At 47.9% G+C, this 27,498-nt stretch overlaps 1 protein-coding gene across 1 annotated transcript in view; it reads right to left on the minus strand.

The window, feature by feature from the left end:
- Positions 1-396: 396 nt before the first annotated feature.
- The window catches only part of si:dkey-22o22.2 (neural-cadherin), a 95,580-nt gene continuing 68,478 nt past the window's right edge, over positions 397-27,498 (minus strand). The window contains 24 exon segments of the mRNA XM_034610656.1: positions 397-893; positions 954-1,319; positions 2,026-2,183; positions 3,087-3,337; positions 3,435-3,615; positions 3,917-4,184; positions 4,285-4,451; positions 4,793-4,973; positions 6,107-6,187; positions 6,189-6,219; positions 6,547-6,674; positions 6,948-7,075; positions 8,633-8,847; positions 9,249-9,520; positions 11,874-11,977; positions 11,980-12,090; positions 12,405-12,625; positions 14,877-14,970; positions 15,846-16,842; positions 16,923-17,552; positions 19,490-19,773; positions 24,528-24,671; positions 25,647-25,833; positions 26,488-26,615. Of these exon segments, the coding sequence (XP_034466547.1) occupies positions 591-893; positions 954-1,319; positions 2,026-2,183; positions 3,087-3,337; positions 3,435-3,615; positions 3,917-4,184; positions 4,285-4,451; positions 4,793-4,973; positions 6,107-6,187; positions 6,189-6,219; positions 6,547-6,674; positions 6,948-7,075; positions 8,633-8,847; positions 9,249-9,520; positions 11,874-11,977; positions 11,980-12,090; positions 12,405-12,625; positions 14,877-14,970; positions 15,846-16,842; positions 16,923-17,552; positions 19,490-19,773; positions 24,528-24,671; positions 25,647-25,833; positions 26,488-26,615 (5,630 nt within the window). The 3' untranslated portion in view covers positions 397-590.

Below are 27,498 nucleotides of genomic sequence, written 5' to 3' on the forward strand. Positions count from 1 at the left end.
AACAAGCTTCGTGTTAATCATCGTTTTCCTTTGTCTCACATTTTATATTCAGGACAAAATGAAACGTTCTGTCGTCGATTCACTGAGAAAATTATGGATCAAATTATGTTGTAGAAAAACCGAGGGAACTCAGATGTTTCAGATTTTACTCACGTCAGAGTTTCTCCGTTTGCTCGTCACATGATCACTGACTTCCTGCTGAGCCTCCTGTCTGTCAGAGCCAACAGCCAATCAGCACTGAGGGTTTGCTCAGGTGGTGCTTGTTGCAGCCAATCAGATTTCGAGGCCCTCTGTGCCCTGTGTGGGCGTGTCCCCAGGAGGTTTGATTGACACCTTTCTGACTCAGTCAGGTGAGCTCTGCCACACCTGTGGGGGGGGCAACACAACTCTACCTGCGACACGTTCAATTCAGAGCGAACGACTCACGTGATTTACTTTTTATTGCAAAAATATTCTTTTGAACATTGTTTATATTCACTCATAAATGATTTATTAACCTTATGCATTTTCTGATTTGACGTGAAGGCAGCACAGTGCCCCCTCCAGTCTGTTAAGTGTGCATGTAGGTGGGTGGGGTTGTGTAGTGCCCCCTAGTGGTGGTGAGGCAGATGGTCGTGACTGTGGCTCCTCTGTATGTAGGTGATCGCGTCCTTGTACGTGAGGCTCAGCTGGGGCCGGTCGTACATGTTGCTCAGAGCCTGGAACTTCGGGCCCCATCGCGACAGCCTGTCGTAAACAAACCCTCCTTCGTCTTCATCTTCCTCTTCCTCTGCGTCGCCCTGACTGGCGTTGACATTTCCACGGGATGCGGCCGACCCCAGCGAGCTGAGGCTTCCCACCGACGACCCCGAGCCCTCCACGAACCAGACGTGGTAGGCGTCTGGCGGGAGCGCCTCACTGTCATTGTCGGAGCCCTCCACGAACCAGACGTGGTAGGCGTCTGGCGGGAGCGCCTCACTGTCATTGTCGGCCTCCCAGATGATCCGAGCCACGTAGCTCTTAAAGTCCACGTGGGAGCGGGACCCCTGGTGGCCGGTGTCAGCGCAACTTCCCGCGTCGCTCGTCTCCACTTCCCTGCCAGCGAGAGCGGTGTAGTTGGCGTAGGCTGCGTCGCCGCTGTAGCTGGCGGCGGCGTGCTGATGATGGTGGTGATGTGGGATGCTGAGGTACGGGGCGCCCGAGCTGCAGGAGGAGCCGGACGGGTGAACCTCCTCCTGGGAGCCGGGGGAGGATTTGATGAGCGGGGCGGTGGTGCAGGACGAAGACTGAGACAGGCTGGAGCACAGGGGACGCTTCAACTCCGTGATGTCATATCCGTTCTAAAGGAAGAGGAGGGAGGAAGGTCACACGCCGGACTCACATCACTTATCTACACTCAGAGCACTTTATTAGGAACAGCTGCACAACCTCATCTTCACTTCAGACGCTGGGTTCAGTTTGAGTTGGAAAAGGGTTAATATGTTTATTACTGAGTGAAAGGATCATTCTGGGAAATCGGATTCTCTAACCCTAACCCGTGAACTAAACATCACACAATCAGTTCAAAGAACAACATCCTCGACAAACACAGGAAACAGCTGCTGAAATGAAACTGGGATAAAAGAACTTAAAGATGGAATATGAAACAATTCATTAAAATAGTAATAAACTTAACTCGTAAAAATAAAAACATATGTTGACTCGTGTTGTTCAAACGCTGAGAATCCACAGTTTGATTTAAGACGTTTTAGTTTAACACATTTTAATCGCGTCACAATCAAAGGATCTTTTATTTATCCATTATTTATTATGTGACAAATAAAAATAATCTTCACTTCACATCTCACATAAAAAACAACATGAAGGTCACGATCTATTTTATTTTTATCATCTGTCTGCGAGTCCTTCGTTCAGCTCGAGGTTGTTTGACTGAAATTAAAAATGAAAACTCACAACCACAAATACTCTGATCTACATACTGTGTGTGTGTGTGTGTGTGTGTGTGTGTGTGTGTGTGTGTGTGTGTGTGTGTGTGTGTGTGTGTACCTGGTCCTGCTCGCCCCCCCCCTCCTCATTGTAGTTGAGGATGTTTTCTCGGATGTCCTCCCAGCTCTCGTGTTCAGCAGGGATGTGGTAAACTCCGCGCTTCCTGAACTTGTTGCGGCTGCCTTTCTGGTTCCACACCGTCACCGCCACCAGCACCGCTACACACACACACACACACACACACACACACACACACCACACACACACACACACACACACACACCACACACACACACACACACACACAGGACAGTATAAATATGCATCCTTGCACCACCGGGACACGTTTCGTTTCCTTCCTGTACGTCTGCAGCAGCAGCTCATTAAAGCTGCTCTGTGGAGCCGTTTAGTCTCAATAAATCAGTTCGATGCTCGTTCACATTGTTATGATCACCACAGTGAAACACTAACGAGTCACCAGAAGCTGGAGAATCAGACTTTAACGTCCTTAGTCATTTTCTAAATTAACCACCACGGACACTTTCTGAGGAAGAAGCTGCTTCTTCAACCTGTGATGTTCAGAGGAGAAGAGCTGACGTTCTAAGAATAGAAGCTTTATGTAACTGAAATCTCTCTACGTCAACACTCATCGTTTCCTGATCGATGCTGATGGAAAGGTTATTGATCGTTACAGTTACACAACTGTGTGTGTGTCTGATGGTTCTGACTCACTCATCGTTATTCCTAAGTGACTGAAACCTTAAGAAACTAAGTGATGATCAGACATGACTCTGACTTTTTGGAAAAACATTTATTAGACGAGCACTTTGACTTTTTGGTGATTTTGTCCCAGTACTAACATGGAGGAGGCAGGGTTTTCTAAACTGCAGCCAGCCACCAGGGGGCGATCCAGGTGATTTGGGTTCATTGGGATCTGTCGCCAATCTTTTTATAAATTCATTGATGTGACGCATGAAGCACGTAGAAGTTCTAAAAAAGCAGTTGAAGAAGTTTTATATGTGAATATAAATAAAATCTGTTAAATTTCAGACCGTATAAAGTTTATTAAAGTTCAGTTTGTTCTCTTTAAATTGAACCAATAAAAACCTCTGGTCTCTCACCAAAGAAGACGAGGAGACACATGCTGATGGCGAGGATGGAGCTGGGACTGAGGGCGGCCAGCCGGTGACCTTTGACCTGCCCCAGCTCGCAGCGCTGACCTCTGAACCCCTCCTGACACCGGCACCGGTAGCTGTCGGCCGACAGTGCCTGGCACGTGCCGCCGTTTCGGCAGGAATAAAGTCCGCATGGTGACGGCTTGCAACGCTGCTGACCCGACTCATCGGTCACGGTCACCTGACCGCCAGGACACCTGGGAGACGACACAGAGGGAGAAATGATTACTGTTACACTAACAGACCAGCAGGGGGTCTGCTGGGACGTGTGTCTGCAGTTTGGGCGTCTTCTACCTGCACTGGTGTTTCCTCCACAGGTCGATGCAGCGCAGCGGGCTGCGGCAGGGCTGGCTGCTGCAGGCGTCGCTGGCGCACCCTGAGGTGACGCCCCGCCTCTCCAGCACCGTCACAAGGTCCCGGCTCTGCCCGTCCAGAGGGAGGACCTGACCGTTCAAACGCACGTCCCGCAGGCAGCCTGCAAGGAGAGAGGGTCTGAGATACTGCGAGACAGACGGAGGACAGAGCCACCATCATGGATCTGAGGTTCAAACTGAGAGACGTCAAATAATAATAAGTCAAAACTTTATCCAACACTTGGTCTTAGCTCCTGTTTCTCCATCAAAGCCAACAGCAGTTTGTGGTGATGTCACAATGTCACGTGACATCTTTAAACCAGTTTTCATGGCGGCTGTTCACTCAATAAAAGCGTCCTTTGTTGCAGCCAATCAGATGAATTGTTCAACATCAACAGAATCCAGATCAGATCCACATCTCACCGTGAAAGTCTGCCGCCTTGTCTCCGGCGTTCGGGCCGTTTCCGACCATCACACTGCCGGGGTGGACCACAATCTCCCTGCGGCTCCCCAGCCGCGCCTGGACCTCCCGCGACCCTCCGCCCTGCTCCAGCCGCAGGGTGAACACGTTGTCATGGCGACTGAGGCTGACCAGGACCCACTGCCCGATGTCTACCCGCTGACTGAGGAGCCGCAGGGCGCTGGCGCCGTCGCCGAGGTTGGCGCGAACAGCGAGGTGACCCTCTGTGACCTGAGAGAGACGAAGATTTCATACGAAGGCATTAAACTTTACAGCCGGTTAAAAAAACGGAACTTTTTAGGAGGAGAAATGTGCGGAAGCTTCGACTCACCTCCAGGACGAGGTACTCGCTGGCTTCCCGGGATGTCACGGAGAGCAGGGTGCCCGAGGCGGCTCTGGTCCGGAGGAGCAGCTGGACGTTGGTGCGACGCGAGCTGCCGCCTCCTCTGAGCTGGTAACGCACGATGCTGCCTGAGTCGAAGGAAAACTCAGGGACGACTGGGGGGGGGGACGAATACGTGTTAAAAGCATGTTTGAATAAAGTTTTTTTTAACACTGTGACAAGTTGGACCTCGACACCACGGCTCCACGGTCACTGCTGCACGACTCTGATGATGTGCGTTTCTTTAGGATTCATTTCTGGATCCTGAGAGGAAGTGGAGACGCGTCGTCCATCTTTGTTCTCAGTCGATGCTCTCGGGTTAAATTTAACAAAGACGAGTCTCTGTGATTGGTTCATATTCTCTGTGTGGGATCATCTGGTGTAAAAGAAATAAAGTCGGATCCCAAAACATGCAGACAACACACACACACACACACACACACACACAGCCTCTCACCTTTGTCACACTTGTGTCCGGTGTACCCCGGGTGGCACTCGCAGCTGAAGGAGCCCCAGTCGGCGAGGCAGGAGGCGTGAACGCCACACGACGGATTATCTGCCGTCACACACACCCCGTCTGTCAGCCTGCACCCGGGGGCGCTGTCCACACTCTCACCTGGAGACGCCAGGTCGTACACCTGAGGGACGGAGGGACGGAGGGACGGAGGGACGGAGGGTTCTGATTATCTTGTTGTTCTTTAAATCATTTTCCTTTTTTTGATTTTATCCTCATCACAGCCACTTCCTCCGCAGGTTTTCCAAACGCCTGCTGCGATTCCGGCTGCGTTTCTCTTATTCTGCAGTTTCCCTCCGTTTGAGGATGAGATACAGACTGAATTTGACATGCACTACATTTCTAAACAAGCCCATTGTTTCCAGCTGGCAGCCGTGCAGCAGCTGCATTTTGTGGTGTGTCAAACCACCTTAACGCGTGAACCCCAAAATGTGTTCTGAATTTCTGAAGGAATCTGGAGGCCGGCTCTGATTACAGAGAGAAGAGAAGCGGGTTACGGTGGATTACGTTTCTCTTTCTTTTAACCATTTGGAAGCTAATGAAACGGAAGGTGACGGTGGAGCCAGAGGGTCGTTCACGCTGTGATTCATCCTCTGGGGATCAGCACAGATGGATGTTGTCAGGTAGAAAGATGAGTCAACTTTAAAATTGTCATCTTCATTTTTTTTTTTTGCCTTGATCTCAGCACATTTTAGTATTTTAAGCGAGGATGAAATCGTTTAAACTGCTGACGACAAATAGCAGCAAGAGAATTGAAAGTGTGATCGTCCCTTGGAATCTTTTCAAGCTTTAAAACTTCTGTTGTTGTTTGACACTGAACTTCAGCAAACACAGGATGATTCAGAGAGTTTGAAAAGGAACCAGCTGCTGTGTTGTAGAGCAGCACATGAAGGTTTCAGACCAGAGCTGTTGGTTCTTTGTTTCCTCCGACGAGGAGTTTTTATCTGTGTTTGTTATTTCGCAGGAATACGTTAAAACCAAATGACAGATTAACATGAAACCTGGTGGAAGAAGAATTAATAAAACAGGATGAAGAAAATAAGCTCAACATAATGATTCAAATGAAAATCTGGATCTAGTGAATTTAGATGTGGTTTCATAAAGAGTGAGAGTCGAGCTACGTACACTTTATATTAACACTGTGAGAGACACACACAGACACACACAGAGACACACACACAGACACACACACACACACACACACACACACACACACACACACACACACACACACACACACACACACTGTGATGTTACCTGACTGTCCACCACCAGGTTGCGGATGCAGCCGGTGAAACTGTGGTAACGTCTGTGAGGAGATGTCTCCTTCACCCCCCCCCAACTGAAGAGGCTGGAACACATTCAGATAGCTGGAGAACACAGGTGGGGGGGTGCAACGGGAGGAGGAGGGTGGGAGGGGAGGAAGAAGAAGGAAGAGGAGGAGGAGGAGGGGAGGAGGAGGATCAGCAGAGTTGAGGAGGATGGAAATCAGAGCAGCAGGTCAAATGAAGCAGAAGAGGAACAACACACTTCAAAATATATGTATATATATATATATATATATATTAATTTTTTATTTTTAAACGTGTCTGGTTAACGTGCACAGTGAACGTGCACAGTGAACGTGCACAGTGAACGTGCACAGTGACTGTGCACAGTGACACGCTGGTCTCTGGTGTCTCCAGGTTTGAACTCACCTCTGGTTCCCGGGTGTTTCTCCTGCAGCTCTGCAGCCTGACTCGTCCACCTCCTGAGTGGCCCCCCCCACACCCTCCACCTCGTTCACCGCAGCCCCCCCACACTGGTCCAGAATCAGCTGGACGGCCTGAACACACACACACACACACACACACACACACACACACACACACAGCTGTTAGAAACCCTCAGTATCGTCTCACAGAATGAGGACCTCAGATATTCATCTCATCAGAAGTCTCCTGGTTCTTCACATTAAGTTATTTTCTGTCTTTACACTTTGTTTTGCTCATAAATAAAACACTAATGGAATTGTGAAAACATTTGATCTTTAACGACATCATGAAAAGTTTCAAAATGATAATTTAACTGTGAAAAACAAACCCCCCGTCCTTCCTACCTTCCCATCGCTGATGACGTCGAGGCGATGCCAGCGGCGGTCGGTGGCGGTGGATTTGGGAGGCAGCTGCAGTGTCAGCGTTCCGGACCCGTGGTTGATACTCAGAGCTGGAACCCCGTTCCTCAGCTCTGCAGCGAAACATCAGACTCTGAGTTTTCTCTCTTCACATTGAAACAATACGAGACTCTTCATATAACAACAAAAATTGAAGTTCATCTTTTTTCAATGAGGAAATACAAAGACAAGATATAAAGAAACACGAGGTAAAACTGGAACATCGCTCAGTTCATTCCTCCTCGAATCCAGTCAAGCTGCTGCAGATCAAACGTCTGAATCAAAGTGATTTTCATCAAGATCAGTGAAGAAATGAACAAATGTTAAAGAAAGAGATTCGTGGACCAGGAATGAGTTCTTTCCTGAATCAACACACGTCCTTCCACCTGCTGGCTGATTGTAATGCTGCAGACAGACAGACACACAGACAGACAGACAGACAGACAGACGGACAGACAGACAGACAGACAGACAGACACACAGACGGACGGACAGACAGACAGACAGACAGACAGACACACAGACGGACGGACAGGACAGACGGACGACAGACGACAGACAGACGACGGACAGACACACAGACGGACGGACAGACGACAGAAACTAACAGATGGAATCAAAACCTCCTTGGCGAGATAACAAAAGACAAAAGATATGATTTTGAAAGCTTTGAAAAGAAAGCGGAGTAAAGTGAAAACGTGTTTGTCTGTTTATTCAAAAAACCAGTGAACAGATTTCAAGAGTTAAAGGATGACACATGGGAGACATCGCAGTTTGGTGAGGATCTCTGTGAGATATTTAAGATTTCACTGACATATTCTCCAACTGATGAGAGTGAAGTTTGGTGCAGTTTGACAGAATTCAAGTGACTGACCTCGGCGAAGGCTTGAGCTCTACTCTTCATGTTTCTGAAGAGTTCATGCGTGTGTGGTACTTGGGTGGAGCGGATGTCACGTGACCAAACCTCCGACCTCAGCTCCCTGTATCGCTGTGTAAGCTTCAATATCATCCACTCCATAATCAGATGTGTGTTTGACCTGATTAACCTCAGAGCCATGCTATCGAACACGTGACGCTACAGAGTGATCAATGCTGAACCCGCAGCGCAGCAGCTCGGGCTCAATCGTTACGTTACGTTAATGCCATCAAATTATGCATGAAGTGTTTGAAAGGAGATCTGCAGGCTAATCCACAACTGGACCCCCGGGAGCTGACATTAAACTTCACGAAGCCGTTTGTCTCCTGAGAAACTGCAACAGATGGATTCTGTCTTTGTTGAAGAGGACGAGCGGCGGCGTGCTCCAACCGCCACTGTGAGATTAGCCTGTTTGTTGCAGCTTAGTAAAAAAATGAATCTTTAAGCTAAAGGACGTCGAGTTTCAAACAGTTTCCGTCTCTGACGAAGCAGCTGCAGAGTTCACATGTTTCTGACTGAGGAATAAACTCTAGTATTATTTTACAGTTTTATAGTTTTTCTTCTGCTCACAACACAAAGTAAACATCACAAAGATTTTTTTATAGTAACTAAAAAGCTTCATGTCGACTTCACCTGATCTTTACAAAGTCTTTTCACAAAGAACAAAGAATATGCTCGAGCACCTTGCTCACTGGCACTTCAGCAGGAAACTCACCGATGGCGATGAAGTCCTCCTGCTCCTCAGAGTTGGCGGGGCCCACCGGCCCGTTGTAGAGGAGCAGCCCATTGGCCGACTCGGCCAGGAACTCCAGGGAGATGTGGCTCTGGAAGCAGGGCATGATGGGGGGGAACCAGGCGTAGCCCTGGCCACCGAAGCTGTGCTTGGTTTGCTGGCACTCGGGGCCGTCGTACATGGGAGGACACTGACATCTGAGAAACACAATTCAATCCTTAACAACATGAACACTGAGGATCCTGTTGATAGAAGCTGTTCAAACCTCTGAGAGGAGAAACTTTCACAATCAACATCTAATAGTAGTTTGTTAAGTTACCAGATATACGAGGTATGAGCAGTAGTTTAATCTGATGGGTTGAGAAACATCTTGTTTTCAATTAAAACAGTAAAATAAATACTGTTCATCTCGATCTTCCTTTATAACTCACTGTTCCACTTGTAAAACTCTCCAGACATGAAACATTCATTAAATTGAGACGAACACAAAGCAGAATTAAACTAGTTAAATGTAGTGTAACTGTCCAGGAGATGAATCAAACTGATCCTGAAGTCGGCTGCGTATCGCTCATGGACAGAAGACAGAACCTGGACCCACCTGTGTCCCACGGGTCCGTCCTGGCAGGTGCCCCCGTTGAAGCAGGGGCTGGTGGGGTAAGAGGAGCAGGGCAGCTGGACGGCCTCTCGGCCCCGGCAGCCGCACTGAGCCGTGGTCGAGGCCGCCAGCGACACCAGGGTCGTGTTCCCGGAGCTGAGAGCCACCGGGGTCTGGCCGAAGGAAACCTCGCTGCTGCAGCCCGACTGACAGGCGGCGTGGGGACAGTCGTCAACGCCCACCTGAGAGATGGACACGCCCAACGTGGCCTCCAGCTGGAAGAGTTATGATTGACAGAGGAACAATTAACAAGATCATAGTTTCTTCATAAAACACAAAGTGAGAATAACTATAACAAAGTGTTAGCGTGAAGCTAGCTAAAACTAAAGCTGAGGAAAGTAGGCTAATACTGTAGCATAAATTAGCATGAAGAGATCAAACAAAAATTTGCAAATCCAACTTGATTTAGTAAATATAACTGAAAACAAAGCTAGCATCGAACCATAAGCTAAAAGCAGCTGATTAGACGGATCAAAATTATCTCACAAAAAATCTCCAAATTCCAGTTTAAAGAAAGTTTGGAAAAATGTGTAAAAAAAAAGATCTTTGCCAAACATTAGCCTTGCGTTAGCCTAGCGTTAGCCTAGCGTTAGCCACGCTAATATCTGTCAGCTGTATTCTTTCCACTTGTACAGTTATCTGATACATGAAAGAGTTTTAATGACTTAAAATCCCAAACACAAGATAATGGAAATAAAGCTACTGCAGAAAGCTTCTGTTTCTGATTTATTTCCGTATTAAAATGCTAATAACTGTAGTATTTTTATGACCTAAGCATGGTCCAGTTACTATTTAATTAATGACGTTATGTTTTCACCCCTGTCTGTTTGTCTGGATCTAGAATATTTTAATCACTTCCATTATCATTGTGGTTTTTGACACTTTTCAGATTTCCCAGAGAATAACTCATGGATCTTGATGACAACAATCAGACATATTTAGAGAACTGATATTTATGAGTGTGTGTAATTTGGTGCAAATCCAATTAAAAATCCAGGTGAGATAATGAAGAGCAAGTTCTATTATCTGGTCAAAGTAACGTTTTGAGTGACAGTTGGGCCGTGACTCTACTGAGTGACATTCCACTTTCAACATTTATTCTTCAATTGGCTCATCTGCCTCCTTTTAAAATATGTGTGCACGTGTGTGTGCACGTGTGTGTTTAACATGTGTGTGTTTACATGGTTCACTAACGTTCATCACCTTCCTGCCTCTGAAGTCACTGAGCTCAGGTCAGCAGCTGCTCTCAGGCTTTTTAATGGATCTGAAATATTAATATGCACATATAGGAATTGTACATGGTCCCTGTGAGTGTGTGTCTGTGTGCGTGTGAGTGTGTGTGTGTGCGGCCACTTGCTGGAGTCACAAGTCCGTATATCCATGTGTAACCTCTGCACTTAACCTCCTGTGGCATGTGTGTCCGTGTGTGTGTCCATGTGTGTGTCCATGTGTGTGTCCGTGTGTGTGTCTGTGTGTGTCCGTTGTGTGTCCCATGTGTCTGTCCATGTGTGTGTCCATGTGTGTGTCCGTGTTGTGTTCATGTGTGTGTCCATGTGTGTGTCCGTGTGTGTGTATGTGTGTGTCCGGTGTGGTCCGTGTGTGTCTGTGTGTGTGAGACCGAGCGTTAAAGGGTTTACTCTGTGTTAAGTGTCTCTAAGTGCTGAGGCTGCTCATACAAACGTGTGAATGTGATGTTAATTGATTTGTAATTAATGCAACATAAGCTTCGACTTCAGCTCAGTTCAAACGCACGACTTTCATTTGACAGAGTTTGTTATTTGTTTGCATATTAATTTATCTTTTATCAGATTGACGACAGAATATTGGGCCACTGGAGTTGAATGAAAGTGACTGGGATCTGTGGGACTGAAGTTTCACTTATAATCCCTCAGAGCAAAGTTCACCATTTAAATCTCAGATCATATCCTCGTTTTTGGGGTTTTAATCTCAGAGTTTTCTCTCTGATAATCATTCTTTGTTTTAACCCATAATAAACTTTAATATGCCGTCATTACTTTTGTACTTCAAGGTGAATATTGAAGCTGTTTGGAGACAGAAGTTCATCTCACCCGTTTTCTTCCGTCTCAGAGTAAATGTCAGTGGATATTAGTCACTTTCAGGTTCTGAGTTTCTGGCATTTAAACCTCTTTATTAAACTATTTAACCTTTTTGATTTCGGTTTAAATAACTTGGAATAAATGATCAAATTAAAATTCAGTGGGAGTGTTGAAGTTTTTCCACCTTTTAAAGAGCAAGAGAAGTTTTATGTTAAATTAAAAACAGAAAATGAACAAAAGAAAAAAAGAAGTTGCTGCTGGTTTCAGTGAATACGTCTTAAAGGTCTTAAAGTCTTGAGGAGCTCATTCTACGCAGTTTATTGTATTTCAATGTTTTAATTTGATTCGTGCATTTATTAAAACGGTGACGCTGCCGAAAGCAAACAGCTGAATAACGGTTGGCAACATAAGAAATTAGCTTTAATTCTTCATAAGAAACTTTGCACTTCATGTTGGAAAAACAAGATCCCTGAACTTTGTGCAGAACATTTTCAGGCTAACGACTCCTCACCTTGAATTTGTTCGCCGCCACGTAGCCGTGCAGTTTCTCCGCCTTGTAGTACGGCGAGCCATGAGCAGCAAACCAGACGTCCAGCTCCTTCTCCCCCCGTCTCCCCCGTCGCCAACTGAGAAGATCTGGACCTTTTCCGGCAAGTCTGCAGGAGTTCAGCCAACGCTCGGACCCAGACGGGAGAAACGACTCTCCTCACCTCCACTGCTGCTGAAAACTGCTCCACGGTCAGGTCTGGGGGAGGAAGAGGAGGGTGGACAGAGTCATGACTGACCTCATACACCTTCAGGGAGGAAGCATTAGATTCATCGACTACACGAGGAATGAAACGCTGAAAAATACAGAGACAGGAAGGAAGAGATGAAAGAAGAGAACTGGAAAAGACCTGACACACCTGAAACCAGGACCCCACAGCATTCTGGGATATATACAACATTGTCAATAACAGTTTACCATGGGAACCGGTGGGGAATGTGTAAATCTTGTTTGGCGTCAGCATTTTAAAAGAGAACATCATCGGGATGAAAAAACAGTGTGACATCATCATCAGCATCACCCATGGACTCCTGGACAGGCGTATGGAGGCGGCGTTCTGCAGGGCGTCCTGCTGCAGCTCGACTACGTCCACCCGAGCCGTGGAGGTCACGTCGGGCCAGGTGTGATCGGACACGCGCACCTGCAGGCGGTACGACCCCGGAGGCGTCCCCTCCCTGACACTGAGCTGCCCCGAGCTGTGGTTCAGACTGAACAACCTGAGAGCCGGGCGTAGAGAACAGACAGTTACAAACTACAACAGCATTTGAATAAATATTTACATGTGTATTTGATTGTCTGGACATGAGTCGGTTTATAAACAGCTCTTCTTTGATGCCGGTGGAACGCTGCAGTAACTGAACCAGCTTCTCTCAGGATGTTGAGAGTGGAACTGGAGCCACGTTAGGGAACAAGGCCAAAGGGTTTGTGGGTAGAAGTCCGGCCTGGTGCCAATGTTCATGTCGTTTTTCATGCGAGATTAAATCTTTCTCAGATGGGATTCCTCAGATCAAACTGGGACCAGATGGACGTCTGTGGTTGAACATGAACACGGTGCGGGGGGGGGGCGGTGTCTTGATCCAGGAAACCTTGGCGCTCCCAGGTCACATGGCCCCGGTCCCAACCCGCTGCTGAGTCTGTGCCATCAGGCTCATGTAACCGTTTAACCTCCGGACGCCGAGGCGACCTTCAGCTCTCAGACCAGACGAATTAATTGATCGTGACTGAATCGAGGCCAAAATGCGACCGAGATAGAGCACGCACCCCCCCCCCCCCGCTGCAGGGGAGACTGCTTCGACCTTCTCCTGGATTCACGTCACGCTTGTAAGATCTCAGACCCTGCGACGCAGCACTTCACTGACAGGAAATGATTTACAGTGCGGATCAATTTCAGCAAACGACACAGGAGCTTGTTCTCTTATGCCGTTTGTTGTCTTGACTTCCTGTGAGGTCACATGTTGTCGACGGCCCGCTGGGACTCATTCACCCAAACACTTGTTTTCTTTCTCTCCATCGAGTTTCTCTCCAATCGTCTCTTGTAAATAAAGTGCAACCTACACCTGATGCACACTGTGAACAAATTGCTACCTGTCGGCTGGCGCGCTGACGGCTGGCGGTTCAGGAGTATCTATGGTAATTCTCTCTCTCTAGCGGTTTCTTTGTTCTCGGCCGTTTCTTGTCGTCTCTCGTCGTCTCTCCTCGTAGGTGTCTCGTTAGAAGAGGAGGTGGCAGGGAGCGCAATCAGGTTCTCCTTTCAACGTGTCCGCATGGAGCCTCGCCTCATCAAACAAAACGAGCGCGCCCTCGCCGCGCTTCACTGGGAATTTTCAATACCGCTGGTTATGAAGTATTAATAGCACTGTTCCTGACAAGTCAGATCCCCTCTTCCATCCCTCTCTCCTCCCCGTCCTCTGCACTTTCATTCTCTTTCACTCTTTCTTTGTCTCTCCCTTCAAACTGCCTGTTCCTCTGTCCCTGTTCTCCTCTTCGTCGCTCCGCACCTTTGTACTGTCTCTCCCTCTCTATTTTAAATCTGTCACTTCCTGCGCTGCTCTTTTATTGTCTTCATGTGTCTCTGTCTTCATGTGTCTCTGGCTGCGGGGGGGGGGGGGGCACTTCTTCTGTTTGCTCCAACAATAAGACAAATTGACATCAGACCGACTCACAGTTTGTCTGATGGGAGTGTTTTCATTTGTCCAGGTTCTGAGATATGAAGAGATTTCTATTTACATCCAAATACAATGAAGTTAGATGGATTTTGGGTTTTTGCTGCTCTCGACTCTGAAGAGTGGACGAGTTCTCTGCGACAATATATTTTAAAACATAGGGAATTTACTAAATATGCTGAGTTCCATATTTCGTTCATTGCAAAACGCTGCCATGCAAAAAGTGTGTGTGCAAGTTTAAGCCCTTTAATTAGAAACTATTATTATTACAAACTATTATTATTAAAAACTTTTATTATAACAGTTGTGGAACATGTCTGGACTTCAGTGCCGGTCTGAAAACAGCTTTACTCTTCCAGACACAGTTGGAACTAGAAGTCGTGCACAGAGAGTGAATATTCCGTCATGTTAAATATACTGAATATTTTCCTCTTTAGTTCATGTTCCACAAAATATAATATAAGTCTGTTAATTAGCTTTAGAATCATCCTGCAGACAGACGGATGAAAACATGACCTCAGACGTGTGACGTAATCTTGACATGAGTCATAATCACACTATTCTCTGTAACTTGTAAACAGGAATATGAATGTAATATTCCATCAGCAACACATGTATTATTACATATTATGTAGTTATATATAACATTAGTTTCTCCCTTTTCCTTTCTGCTGTTCCCTTGTGCTCGTTCGAACTCGTCTGCCTCTTGACCTTCACGCCCTCCCACCACTCTTCTGTCTCTACTTTCACTTCCATCGCTCTGCTCTTTATTCACGGCACCTTTCAGCCTCTTATGTCAAAGCACCTGGTGGGTTTGCCCTCGAAGCGGTACACCTTCTCACTCCAGTCATCAAGGTCGGGGGACTGAACCTGTCCGAGCGCCGTCGTCGGGAGGATACCTGTCAGGAGGCAGGAAATAAAAAGATTGAAAAAAGGAATTACTTCAGAGTGAAGCTGATCCCGAAGGTACGACCCAAAATATTCATATTAGTGAAGGAGGGAGTGTGGAGGCTTCTTTCAGGAGATAAGGTGGAGGGCGACGCCTCATTGGCACACACGGTCATGGTTTGACAGCACAGCAGGGAGATATGCACACATTAGAATTGCACGCGCAGTGCCACCCCCCCCCCCTCCATTTCCCAAAAAAGCCGAACACACGGCTGTAATCTCTTTAGCCGTGAAATCAGTTACCTTTTAAAATGGCTCCTGTTTACGAGCTCGTCAAACCTGGGAGTTAATTGTTTGCTCCGTGGCGTGTTGCTGAGCTACGGGATGGTTCATATTAGCGGGTTAATGTACTTTCATGTCGAAAGGCCCCAGAGAGGAAATCCACTAAAAATACATCACAGGAAAACCTTAGTTTTTCCAGCAAATTACAGCGACTGACAGATGGTATGAAATGCTAAATAAGTGATGTGGGCTGGAGCGGGAGGCTGCGAGCAGTCGACTGTGACAGGAACTTAACAACACCAGCACTCAGGAGGTGGTGGGGGGGGCACCAGGGGACCCGGAGGTTAGAGAGGAGCGGCTGTGATCACAGAGTCGCTGGTTTGAAACCCTCAGACCTGACGAGGTCTCTACAGCTACAATCAGGGTTGAAGGTGTTGTCCTGTTCTATAGTGCTAATTATTAGACTATTACAGTATTTTATAGTAAACTATATATCAAGTAATATATAAAAGAACAATGCATTGTACACAGAGTCACTTATTGGATCCCTGACACCACACTTCAATTAGCCCAACACAACACAACACAACACAACACAACATACCCTCAAAACTGTACACGATGAAGTGGGTGTGTCCTGGCGAGTGGGGATGGTCATTTCTGTCTCCAATCACAACCGTCAGTGTGCTGGTGGAGCTCATTGGAGGAGAGCCGCTGTCAATCATGAGAATAGGGAGGCGGTACTCTTTTTGCCGCTCACGGTCAAACGTTCGCAGGGCTGTGATGGCGGCACTGCCGTTCCGAAAATCTGTCAAATTGAAGTTGGTGGCATCTGAGGTGAGCATGAGGAGTCGTATGGAGAACGGTCCGCCATTGGTGGAGGTGTCTCGATCGGTGGCGTGGAGGAGGAGGGAGGTTTTGTTCATCCGTACGGCCTGAGGTGCCGCCGTGTTCTCCCAGACAACGGGCTCGTAGGGGACCTCGAGCTCCGGCCCATTGTCGTTAACATCAAGTACCGTCACCATCACTATGGCAGTTCCGGTCAGGGGCGGAGTCCCAGCATCTGTAGCGAGGACCATGATCCTGTGCTGTGAGATTTTCTCCCTGTCCAGCGAATCAGCCACTACCACCCAACCAGACTGGTCCACCAGGAACTGACCGTAAGGGTCAGACTCTCTGGAGATACTGTAAGAGAAACGTCCATTTTGGCTTGAGTCGAGATCCGAAGCTGTAACCTGAGTAACAATGGTCCCCACGGGAACGTCTTCGGACATGGCCGGCGACTCATAGAATTGTGGGAGGAAGACAGGGGCGTGGTCATTGGAGTCTTCCACCTGAACGAGACAGTAGGCCAGACTGAAGAAATCCGCATCCTCAGCCTTCAGGGTCAGATTGAAAGTTCTCTCGTGGGGCTTTTCAAAGTCCACCGTCTTCTTCAGCTTTATCACACCACGTCTGTTAAGTTTGTCAGTTTCCACGAAGAACTTCCTGTCCTCGTCACCTGCAACGATGCTGAAGGTTACCACAGCGTTCTCGCCCTCATCTCCATCTGTGGCAGAAACCACGAAAACCTCGCTGTTCACCTCCAGGTCTTCTGTTACCTGGAAGACACACATGACGTAGATGGTTATTATCTACTGATGATGTCGACAGGGGAGAGGCTTTAGACAGATTGACTCACCTGAGTGGTGTAGATCCTCTGAGTGAAGACGGGCGGGTGATCGTTGACATCTGAAACCATGATGGTGGCTGTCCCCGTCCCCACTAGTCCCCCTCCATCCCTGGCCTCCACCACCACCAGGTACCGGTCCTCCGCCTCCCGGTTCAGGGAACGTAGAACGGTGTAGATGGTCCCCGTGGTGCCATTGATGGAGAACAGGTTGAGGTTGATCTCATTGCGGATGTTCTTGATGATGCTGTAGGTCAGCACGGCGTTCTTGCCCTCATTGGAGTCGTCCAGGTCCATGGCACGCATCTCCATGACAGAGGTGTCTGCGGGGGAGTTTTCAGGCACTTGGCCAACAAAACAACCATCTACTTCCAGTGCTGGACACGGGAAGAAGGGAGCATTGTCGTTGACATCTTGGACTTCTAACAGCACATCGGCAAATCCTGTGAGTCCCGCCCCTCCCTCATCTGTGGCGAGGACCAGGAATCTCCAGGCTGGACGCTCCTCACGGTCCAGTCGCCGTTGGGCGTATATTCTTCCAGTGCGTTCATCGATGGTGAATTCACCGCCGGCCCCCTGGCCGTGGAGAGAGTAGCGAACGGCAGTTTGGTCGGCCTCTTGGTCTGGATCTGTGGCTGACACCTGCAGAAGGAGAAAACGATTTTATCAAGTGATCTGGTAGAGGTCAGAAAACGCTTCCCAGTCAAACCTTGGAAACAGAAACAGCATTTAGTTTGTTTCTGTAGTTTCTGCAACACAAGACAAATAACAAGGAATTTAAGATAGTTTAGATTTATGACTAGGTTTAGAATAAAGTTTAAAACTTTGCTCCAGGTCCGAGGTGGGAGCCCCGATCACTCGAGGATTCTTAGATCTGGATGAACGGTGGGTTGCTCTGGCATCCGGCAAAAATCTTTTTTGAATATCCAGGATCCTCGGACTGTGGTCACGACCACTCTTGTCTTTAGATGTGTTCAGGTCATTTGAAGCATGTTTCAAACTTTAATAAAAATCACTATTATTTACCTTTAAAAGCAGCTTTAAAACACAAATGTCGTCTTCTTCTAAAAGCAGATCATTATAACTCTGATGATGCAGCTTGTATAATTTGGGCTTATTATTTTTTGTATTCCTTTAAAAAATGTTTTCCAGGTCTTTTGTTTCTACCCACGTGAAGAACTGGTTGATTCTCTGGGACACGAAGTGACGTAAACAAAATAAAGAAAACACAAAACATCACCAGGAAATGATTTGGGTCATAAAAAAGGTTTTATTATATAAAAAGTGTTTTCAGAAGCAGGTTGGTCTCAGACTTTTGACTCCAGTTCAGTTAAAGAAACCAGGGTTTTTCCACCAACGTGTTTCTTATCGAAACAGTTGAATTGCTTTTTCATAATGTACAAATGTCAAGCCCAGCAAATAGGACATGAGGCAGGGGGCTGATTGCAGCCGCTGCCCCCCCGCAGACACAGGAATGAACACTTGTCTGTAGCTTCGTCCTGTTTAATGAACCTGCCTCTGTCTGAGCCAGGGACACGAGCAGCGACTCCTCACATCTGTCATCACCACACAATGCAATTAAAAGTTAATGGACGCCAACAAAAGCATGAAAAAGTTCACTTTTACCCTTTGGTCTCCTTTTCTCACCAGAGGGTTTGTTTACAGAACCCTTTGAAGTCCCCCCCCCCGCCGCCTGCTTCCCCTCCTGCCTCTTTGTATTTCCTGACAACGTGATGCAGGTCGACAATATTGAAGCTGAGCAGCCGCAGCGCCACAGAGGAGGCTGCAGGTGAAGTCAGAAAATATTCATTTCAAATTGGATTTTCCCCTCCGTTCCCTATCTGCTGAATTGTATGAATACACAGGGCTGCGAGCGGCGTGCGTTTGGGGAGGGGCCGGCCGCCCGGCGCCACAGAAACCATTGAGAGCATTAGAGAGGAAGCGAGTGCACATCAAATCAATTCCAGCAGGCGGAGGGAAGCAGGCCTGGGCTGAGGACTCGGTGACACATGCCTCTCTGACGGGGATCACCTCCCTGCCCTCGTCCACGCGCTCCCACCTTTCTAATCTGATTTGGTTTGGAGGCACATGCATATTACTGTGAATCACCACAGATAGGTGTGACGAAAGGCAGATGAAAGAGGTCCACTCGGACTTTTCTGAGGCAACTTTTCAGATCCTTCCTCTGCGCCTCCGTCAGGTGGTGTAGTGTTAAAGCACATGTGCGACGTGTTAGCATGTGGACACTGGATCTCTGCTGAGCTTCAGGCTAATGCTCCGGAGTTTGGAGCGAAACCAACATCTGCATTGAACCTGATACACTTTCACATCTGGTTCATTTAAACCTTGAACTGATCCCAACACTGTGACGGTGCCCCTGCCTCATGGTTGTTATCAATGTTCATCTGGAGTGGAAGATGGGATCGGTGCTTATGGTTCAATAATTTAGATCAACAGCTGCAACACGACACTTCACCACTAGATGTCACTAAAGTCTACAAACTGAACCTTTAAACTTAATTTACAGGATTTAAACCATGAACCTTTGACGTCGTTTCCATGCAAACGAGCGAACTGACCTCCAGGATGAAAACTGGCAGCTGGGTGAGCTCCTCAGTCACAACGGCCTGGTACTCGGTCTGGCTGAAGACGGGCGCCTCGTCGTTGTGGTTGACCACCTGCACCACCACCAGCGTCTCGTTCTCCCACTTCCCGTCGGAGGCCACCAGCCGCAGCTCGTAGCGCTGCTCCATCTCGTAGTCCAGCGGCTGAGCCACGTAGATGGTGCCCACCTCGGGCTCCACGTCGAAGGTGCCCATGGCGTTTCCTGCGGTGATCTGGTAACGCAGCTTGGCGTTGGCACCTAGAAGGAAGAGGAGGAGGAGGAGGAGGAGGATCGGTCAGTTTGAGCTGGACACCCTGAGCTGAAGCCAGAGGAGCAGGAGCGACTTGTTTCTGTCTCATGGAAACAAAGTCATGATGCTGCTAAACTTCTTAAAGTTAACGCACAGGATGATATGAAGATATGTGGTGCTACACAAATTCAAATAAATCAGTTGATTGCACACTGGAGACACACACACACACACACACACACACACACACACACACACACACACACACACACACACACACACACACACACACACACACACTGATGACCTCACAGCAGCAGAGTCCCTCTCATTCCTGTTCCAGCGTCAGTCTTCCTTTACTCTCACATTGTATCTTTCATTCCCTCGCCTCCTAATGCTAACTCCTCAATCTCTCTTCTCATCTCCTCCTCCCTAACCCTTCTTCTCATACTCTTCCCCCTTCCTTCTTTGCTCTGACCTTTCCTCCTCCTCTATCCTCGCCTATCTCCTGTCCACTTCTTTCCTGATGATGACCACACACACACACACACACACACACACACACACACACACACACACACACACACACACACACACACACACACACACACACACACACACACACACACACACACACACACACACACACACACACACAGAGTTATGCTCAGAGCCCAGAGGCAGGTCTGTCTGGGTCCGGCCTGTTCTCTGTTTACCAGCATCCAAGGAGACTTTAGGAGACAAACACCATCTGTGGAGACATGGAGGACCTTCAATACGACGTGTGTGTGTGTGTGTGTGTGTGTGTGTGTGTGTGTGTGTGTGTGTGTGTGTGTGTGTGTGTGTGTGTGTGTGTGTGTGTGTGTGTGTGTGTGTGTGTGTGTGTGTGTGTGTGTGTGTGTGTGTGTGTGTGAGAGAGGAAAAGCTTAAGTGCACTGGTCCGTCACAGCATCTGAACACAACCCATCATGACACTTGCAGAGCAGCTGAATGTGTGTGTGTAAATGTGTGTTAGGGGAGTAGCTCCAGAGGTTCTTGCCTCCGGCAGCCTCCCTAATGATCAGTCTGGCCATATGGTGTGGCCCTCCTAAAACACACACACACACACACACACACACACACACACACACACACACACACACACACACACACACACACACACACACACACACACACACACACACACACACAGGGGGATCGGGCTGATATAATTCGCAGCCTTGCAGGAGACTCCACATTAAGATTAAGGTCAGATCTCTGCTCCTCGATAGGTGGACCGGGGGGGAAAGTCGTCCCTGGGCGTCGACTGCAGGTCGACACTCTAAAGGACGAAACTCGCCACCGGAGAAAGTTTGATTTGGATTTGGATCAGAACAGATCACGTGTTCTGATCCAGACTGCAGCTGGGCCGTGTCATCAACGTGTGTTTCATCTGACATGATGCGTTTAGGTGCTCAGATTATTTCACTGCAGAACTTTACAGATTAGCTACGACTTTAATCTTCATCATTATCATCATCTTCTGTCTGCAGAGGCACATCACTGTACAGCATGTGTGAGCAATCATATTATCATTCAGCTCAACGTGTGTGTGTGTGTGTGTGTGTGTGTGTGTGTGTGTGTGTGTGTGTGTGTGTGTGTGTGTGTGTGTGTGTGTGTGTGCGTTCACTAAACCCTGGGGTGACACTGAACTGAAACACGAACTCAGCGGAATAAAAAAAAGCCTCTTGATCTCATTACGAGACGCACTTAGTTCTGCAAATTTTCCACTCGGAGGACTGAGCAGGATCCAGAAAACACGACGGGCGTCTAATCAGCTTTAGGGGGGTGGAGGGGGGGGGGGGGGGGGGGGGGGAATCTAAACCCACCCTCCACCTACCCTTCACCCCACCTTTCATTATTCCAACAAACACCAAATTAAGATGAAATAAATGTTTTATAGCAAGTGTGCCAGGGTGTGTGTATGTGTGTGTGTGTGTGTGTGTGTGTGTGTGTGTGTGTGTGTGTGTGTGTGTGTGTGTGTGTGTGTGTGGGTGTGTGTGTGTGTGTGTGTGTGTGTGTGTGTGTGTGTGTGTGTGTGTGTGTTTGTGTTATTGTCCTGTAATCATGTTTGCTTGACCTCCACTTTAATGCTGAGAGAAGGTCACCAGTGTTTCAGCACCTGTCAGCTTCAACAACAAAGTGTGGTCATAATGTACCACACACACACACACACACACACACACACACACACACACACACACACACACACACACACACACACACACACACACACACACACACACACACACACACACACACACCTGGAGCCAAGGTGACGGTGCAGTTGCTGCAGTCAGAGAATAAAACCTTCAGTTGAATTTACAGCTCATCAAATCTCAGATTGGAGTTTGATTCTTTCCCCTTCAGACACACACACACACACACACACACACACACACACACACACACACAGACACACACACACACACACACACACACACACACACACACACACGTACGCACCTACACACATGACACACGTGACATAATCTGATTATTTGATCACAGCTCTCAGAAGGAATCGTTTCCTCATTAAATGTCTAAAATCATCAGACCTGTGTTTTCTCTGTAGCTGAGTTTACATTTTCAAATCTGTAGTTTTAATCAAGGTGACGTTGTGTTTCATTAAGTCGCCTGTTGGTGGCGTCTTATCCTCTTTGTGTCTCAGGCTCAGGTTTGAGCGGTCGTCCTCTAACCAGAAGGTTGGCGGTTCAATCCCATTCTTCCCCATTCCCCGCACTGAGCCCAGCATGAACCCTTCTCATGGAGAAAGGTGCTGCACATAGACGCTCTGTACGTGTGTGTGAATGTAAAACTGCTCTTTATAAATAACAAACATGTTCAACCAGTCGAGAGGTTTCATGAAAGAGAGAAAAAGATGAAATTCTTCTGCATTGACGATAAAGATTTAAAAACCTCAGGCCACTCACATCGCTGACTCAGCAGGGACCAGATCTTTGAGCTAATCTCAGGAACACCCCCACCTACCTGCCTGTGAGGAGGGATTGGGGGGGTTTGAGTTAAGGTCGTGTCCCTCTGTGGCCCCCCCCCCCGTGGTTAGGGGTGGAGGGGTGTTAGTTAATTACCACGGGGAGACCCTGACGAGACACGAACTGGGGAGAAACCATCAGCACTTTGCTGTCTCAGCATTTCTTCACCCCGTGTTCAGCGTCTTCCCGCAGCTCGCAGGGATCCGACCGAGGGAATAAACATGAATCTAGAACAACAACCACACGTGAAACTAAACTGAAAAGAATTCAAACATAAAGCAAAGCAGATTTTCTTTAAACCTCAGAAGTTTGATGCTAAAATGAGGATCAGTGATCATAATAAAAATAAAAAAAAGTTTAATGTATATAAATCACATTCGATCTTTCCACAGCAGCATCTCTTCTTTATCTGGTTCCTTTAAGAAGCTAATCTGCTGCGACTTCAAGGTTCAAACTACACCAGGTTGGTTTTCCTCTGGTTCTGATGACACACAGTTGTCGTTGTGGTAAATGTGATCTGACTGCTGCTGGTGTCATCCGCATAAATCACATCCATGAGCCATATGATGAGCGTGTGAGTCACTACTGACATTTATGAAGTCTTCCATCACTGAGTCACGTGATCACATGCTCGACTCTCCACTAAACAACAGCTGATCTCAGACTCTGATTCTGTGTTTCTCCAGCAGCTTGTTAGCGAAGACGCTTCTCGTGTCCGTTCTTTACAAACGGCTCGTTTCGGAAACCGGATCAAACCGCGAGAGAAAGTTTGGAGGAACAACACTGTGGGAAGAGAGGAAGTCTGGGGGGGGGAACTCCAGAGGGAATCAGAGCGACTCACAAATGAGAAGATGAAGCAGAGCGAGTGTGTGAACGTGGGAGGCAGGAAAAATAAAGGTTAGACATTAAAAAAAAGAAGATAAATAATCAGACGTCACTCTATTTTCTGAGCAAAGACAAACCCCAGAGGGACAGAGAGAGGGAGAGGGGGGGAGAGAGAGGGGGAGAGAGAGAGGGGGAGAGAGAGCGAGAGAGAGAGAGAGAGAGAGAGAGGCGGAGAGAGAGAGAGAGAGAGAGAGAGAGAGAGAGAGAGGAGGAGAGAGGGGGAGAGAGAGAGAGAGAGAGAGAGAGAGAGAGAGAGAGAGAGAGAGAGAGAGAGAGGAGGAGAGGGGGAGAGAGAGAGAGGGAGAGAGAGAGAGAGAGAGAGGAGGAGAGGGGGAGAGAGAGAGAGAGAGAGAGAGAGAGAGAGAGAGAGAGAGGGGGAGGTGGGGGGGGGGGAGAGAGGAGGAGAGGAGGAGAGAGAGAGAGAGAGAGGAGGAGAGAGAGAGAGAGAGAGAGAGAGAGAGACAGAGAGAGAGAGAGAGGGAGGTGGGGGGGGAGAGACTGGTTTTGTTGTTCTGACTCTTTCTGCCTCCTCCTTACTGGTTTCGAGTGGAGGAGGAAGAGGAACGAGGGACAAACACAAACAAAGAGACAAACATCAAACCTGTCAACCTCAAGGGAGCAGCAGTGCTCGCTAACGAGCTGTGACAGCGAGAGAGGAGGAGGACGAGGAGGAGGAGAGTGGACGGGGGGGGGGGGGGGGGGGGCACGATGAGAGGAGGAGGTGGAGAGAGGAAAGCAGGTGAGAAGTGAGCAGAGGATTATGGGAAAAAAGATTAGGAGGAAACAACACAAGAGAGGAAAGGAGAGGAGTGGAGAGGAGATGAGAGAGGAATGTTCTGACTCACCCTCGTCTTCGTCGTTGGCGGTGACGGTGATGAGGACGAAGCCGACCTCCTTGTCCTCTTCCACGCTCACCTCGTACACCGGCTGGGCGAACGCCGGGGCGTTGTCGTTGACGTCGGTGATGAAGATCCTGACGTACGTCGTGTCTGAGGCGAAGGACACAGACTTTACTGAACTTCTTCATCCTCACAAAGGAAAAACAAATCCCTGAGAACTGATTCACATTCTTATCCTGCAAAGAGTCAGACTCCAGAGTCTTTCTGGAGCATGGCTAACAGTTTGCCTCTGCTTCCAGTCTTTACGCTAAGCTAGGCTAACCACTGAACACGTCTCACAGTCGGTTGCACTCGTCTCGTAGAATCATTTCACTCTGGGGGTTAGTCAGTGATAACATGTCAGCAAAACTGAAGCCAAAGCTTCTCAATTGCCCCCTGGTGGCTGGCTGCAGTATAGGTCATAAGCCCGCCTCCTCCATGTTAGCAGACGGGACATGGACCAAACAAAATAATCAAAGTAGACTTTAAACAAATGTTTGTCAAAGATGTTTCTGTCATTTCAGGTCGTTCTTCTCTCTCTGATGTTTGTTCAAGTGTTTCTGATCAGTTTGGTTTGAATCAGTTATTTGATGATATAGAAACAGGCGGAGACGTGATGATTGACAGCTGAGACTGACTCCTGATTGGACGAGCACATTCTTTCCCAACCTGTTTAAGCCTGAGAGGAAACTAGTTGAGCCCGAACAGAAACCTGATGTTTCCCCGATTACAAATGACAAAATCAAGGAGATAATCCAACATGACCAAGCTTGACCCAGAACCTCAAAATCATTTCAAAGTGTGGGTCTGAACCCGGCCCGTTTGGACCAATGGGCTCGGACCTCGATGCTGCAGCTCAACCGTCTGATCGCTGCTGCTCAGACTTCCCATGAAAGATGTCAGCGTTTGTATCGGAGATATTTTGGCTTCATTTCTGGATGGTGGGAGGAAGTGGAGACGTGTCGTCCATCTTTATTTACAGTCAGTGTTGTTATATTTCAGTGTAGTAGCGTCTGTGTGTGTGTGTGTGTGTGTGTGTGTGTGTGTGTGTGTGTGTGTGTGTGTGTGTGTGTGTGTGTGTGTTACCGGTGTTGGGTTGTCCCTGTTGGCCTGGTCGGGACGACTCGGAGCCGTCCTGTGACTGCACCTCGATCAGGTACGAGGCTTTCTGCTCGCGGTCGAACGAGGCCCGGGTGACGATGGCGCCGCTGCGCGTGTCGATGCTGAAGAACTGGGAGTCTCCGCTCTCGTCCCTCAGGATCGCGTAGTGGATCTGAGGAGGAAGAGTGAGCACAAGAAGAAGCTGAGGTAGAAGAAGAAGACGACGCCAAGGAGGCCACGAAGAAGAAGACAAAGAGGAAGACGCAGAAGATGAAGAAGAAGAACACGAAGAGCACTAAGAAAAGGAAGATGACCGAAGAAGACGAGAAGGAAGACGAAGACAGAAGACGAAGACAGAAGACAACGAAGAAGACAATGGCAAACTGCTTGACCTCGGCCTCCCCACCTCTACTTGCATATGGGTTAAAGACTTCCTCACAACCAATCAGACACCGTCAGACCTCTCCTCCTCCACCACGCTCATGGCTGTGAGCGCTCTCCTGTCCACTCCACCAACACATCATGACATTTTCAGACGACACAACTGTTGTCGGAGTCATTTTTTATTGCAACATTTTAATGCAAGTTCATTCTTATTCGTATATTTGTTATAAAAATTCTAAGTCGGTTGTTGTTTGTTTGATGTTGTGTGATTGTGTGTGTTCATGCACCAAGAGAAGTCGTTCTTCTGATTTCAGCTTACAATGACAATAAACGGATTCTGATTCTACGGAGGAGGAAGAAGATGATGACGATGAAGAGGCACAGAAAATTACACAGAAGACGCAGAGAAGACAAAAAGAAGACAAAGTGTTGAGTGTCTCACCATCCCATGCAGACCCGAGTCCAGGTCTGTGGCCGACACCTGAGCCACCGACGTGCCGATCTCCGCTCCCTCAGGAACCGTGGCTTCGTAGGTGGACGACAGGAAGAAAGGAACGTTGTCGTTCACATCTGGAGACGGAGAGAAAATGAAGAGCAGCAGAAATGAACATTATCATATTTTTGTCTAAATTTATCTGTTTTGTTGTTGTCGGTTCTGGCAGCAGAACACAAACAGTCTGACACGTCCATGAAAGCTGATTAAATTGGATTAAAAACTGACGGAGAAAAGACGGGAAACACAAGCAAGAAATAAACAGACGCACAAAGAAAGAGGAAGAGAAAGGAGGGCGAGAGAGAAGGAAAGAGACGGGAAAAAGTTGGTGCTTTTTTTTACATTTCCACCAGGAAAGAGAATTAAAATGTGAAGAACAGCTGCTGGAAGAAAGAGAGAAAGTGTTTCCTGAAGTCCTAACGCGAGTGTGGACGGTGTCTCCCGCTCGCTGAATGAAAACAGAGTTATTAGTGAGGAATTATCCTGCGAACACCCTGAAGAGTCCACAAAGCAGCTTGTCAGCTCACTTTCAAGCTCCGCTAAGCCAATTACTGATGTGGGTCTGTTCAAAGCCAATCAAAGTCAGGAAGTGTTTTCTCCTCTTCCCGTCTCTCCAGCCACCTACAGATTCTGATTGGGAAATGAATCACTGCTAAAAATGAAACGACACCACCACCAGCACCACCACACCCCCCCCCACCACCACCAGCTGCTGCTGCTGCTGCTGCCGTCTCAAGTTTCTTTTTTATACCACTGGAAACGAGCACCGACATCACTTCATTATTCACTTTCCTCCTCGATGTCCCCGTCAGTTTCCAGCAGCGCCGCTCATTACAGCTCAGGTTCTACGGTTCCCAGGTCACTTTGGGAGGGGGGGGGGGGGGTTTCCAAAGGGAAGACAGACTCCTGTCGTTTGTGGGTTTTAATCCTGTTTTCTTCTCCCATCACTTATTAATCAAC

Source organism: Hippoglossus hippoglossus, chromosome 16 (genome assembly GCF_009819705.1).
Source record: "Hippoglossus hippoglossus isolate fHipHip1 chromosome 16, fHipHip1.pri, whole genome shotgun sequence".
NCBI lineage: Eukaryota > Metazoa > Chordata > Actinopteri > Pleuronectiformes > Pleuronectidae > Hippoglossus > Hippoglossus hippoglossus.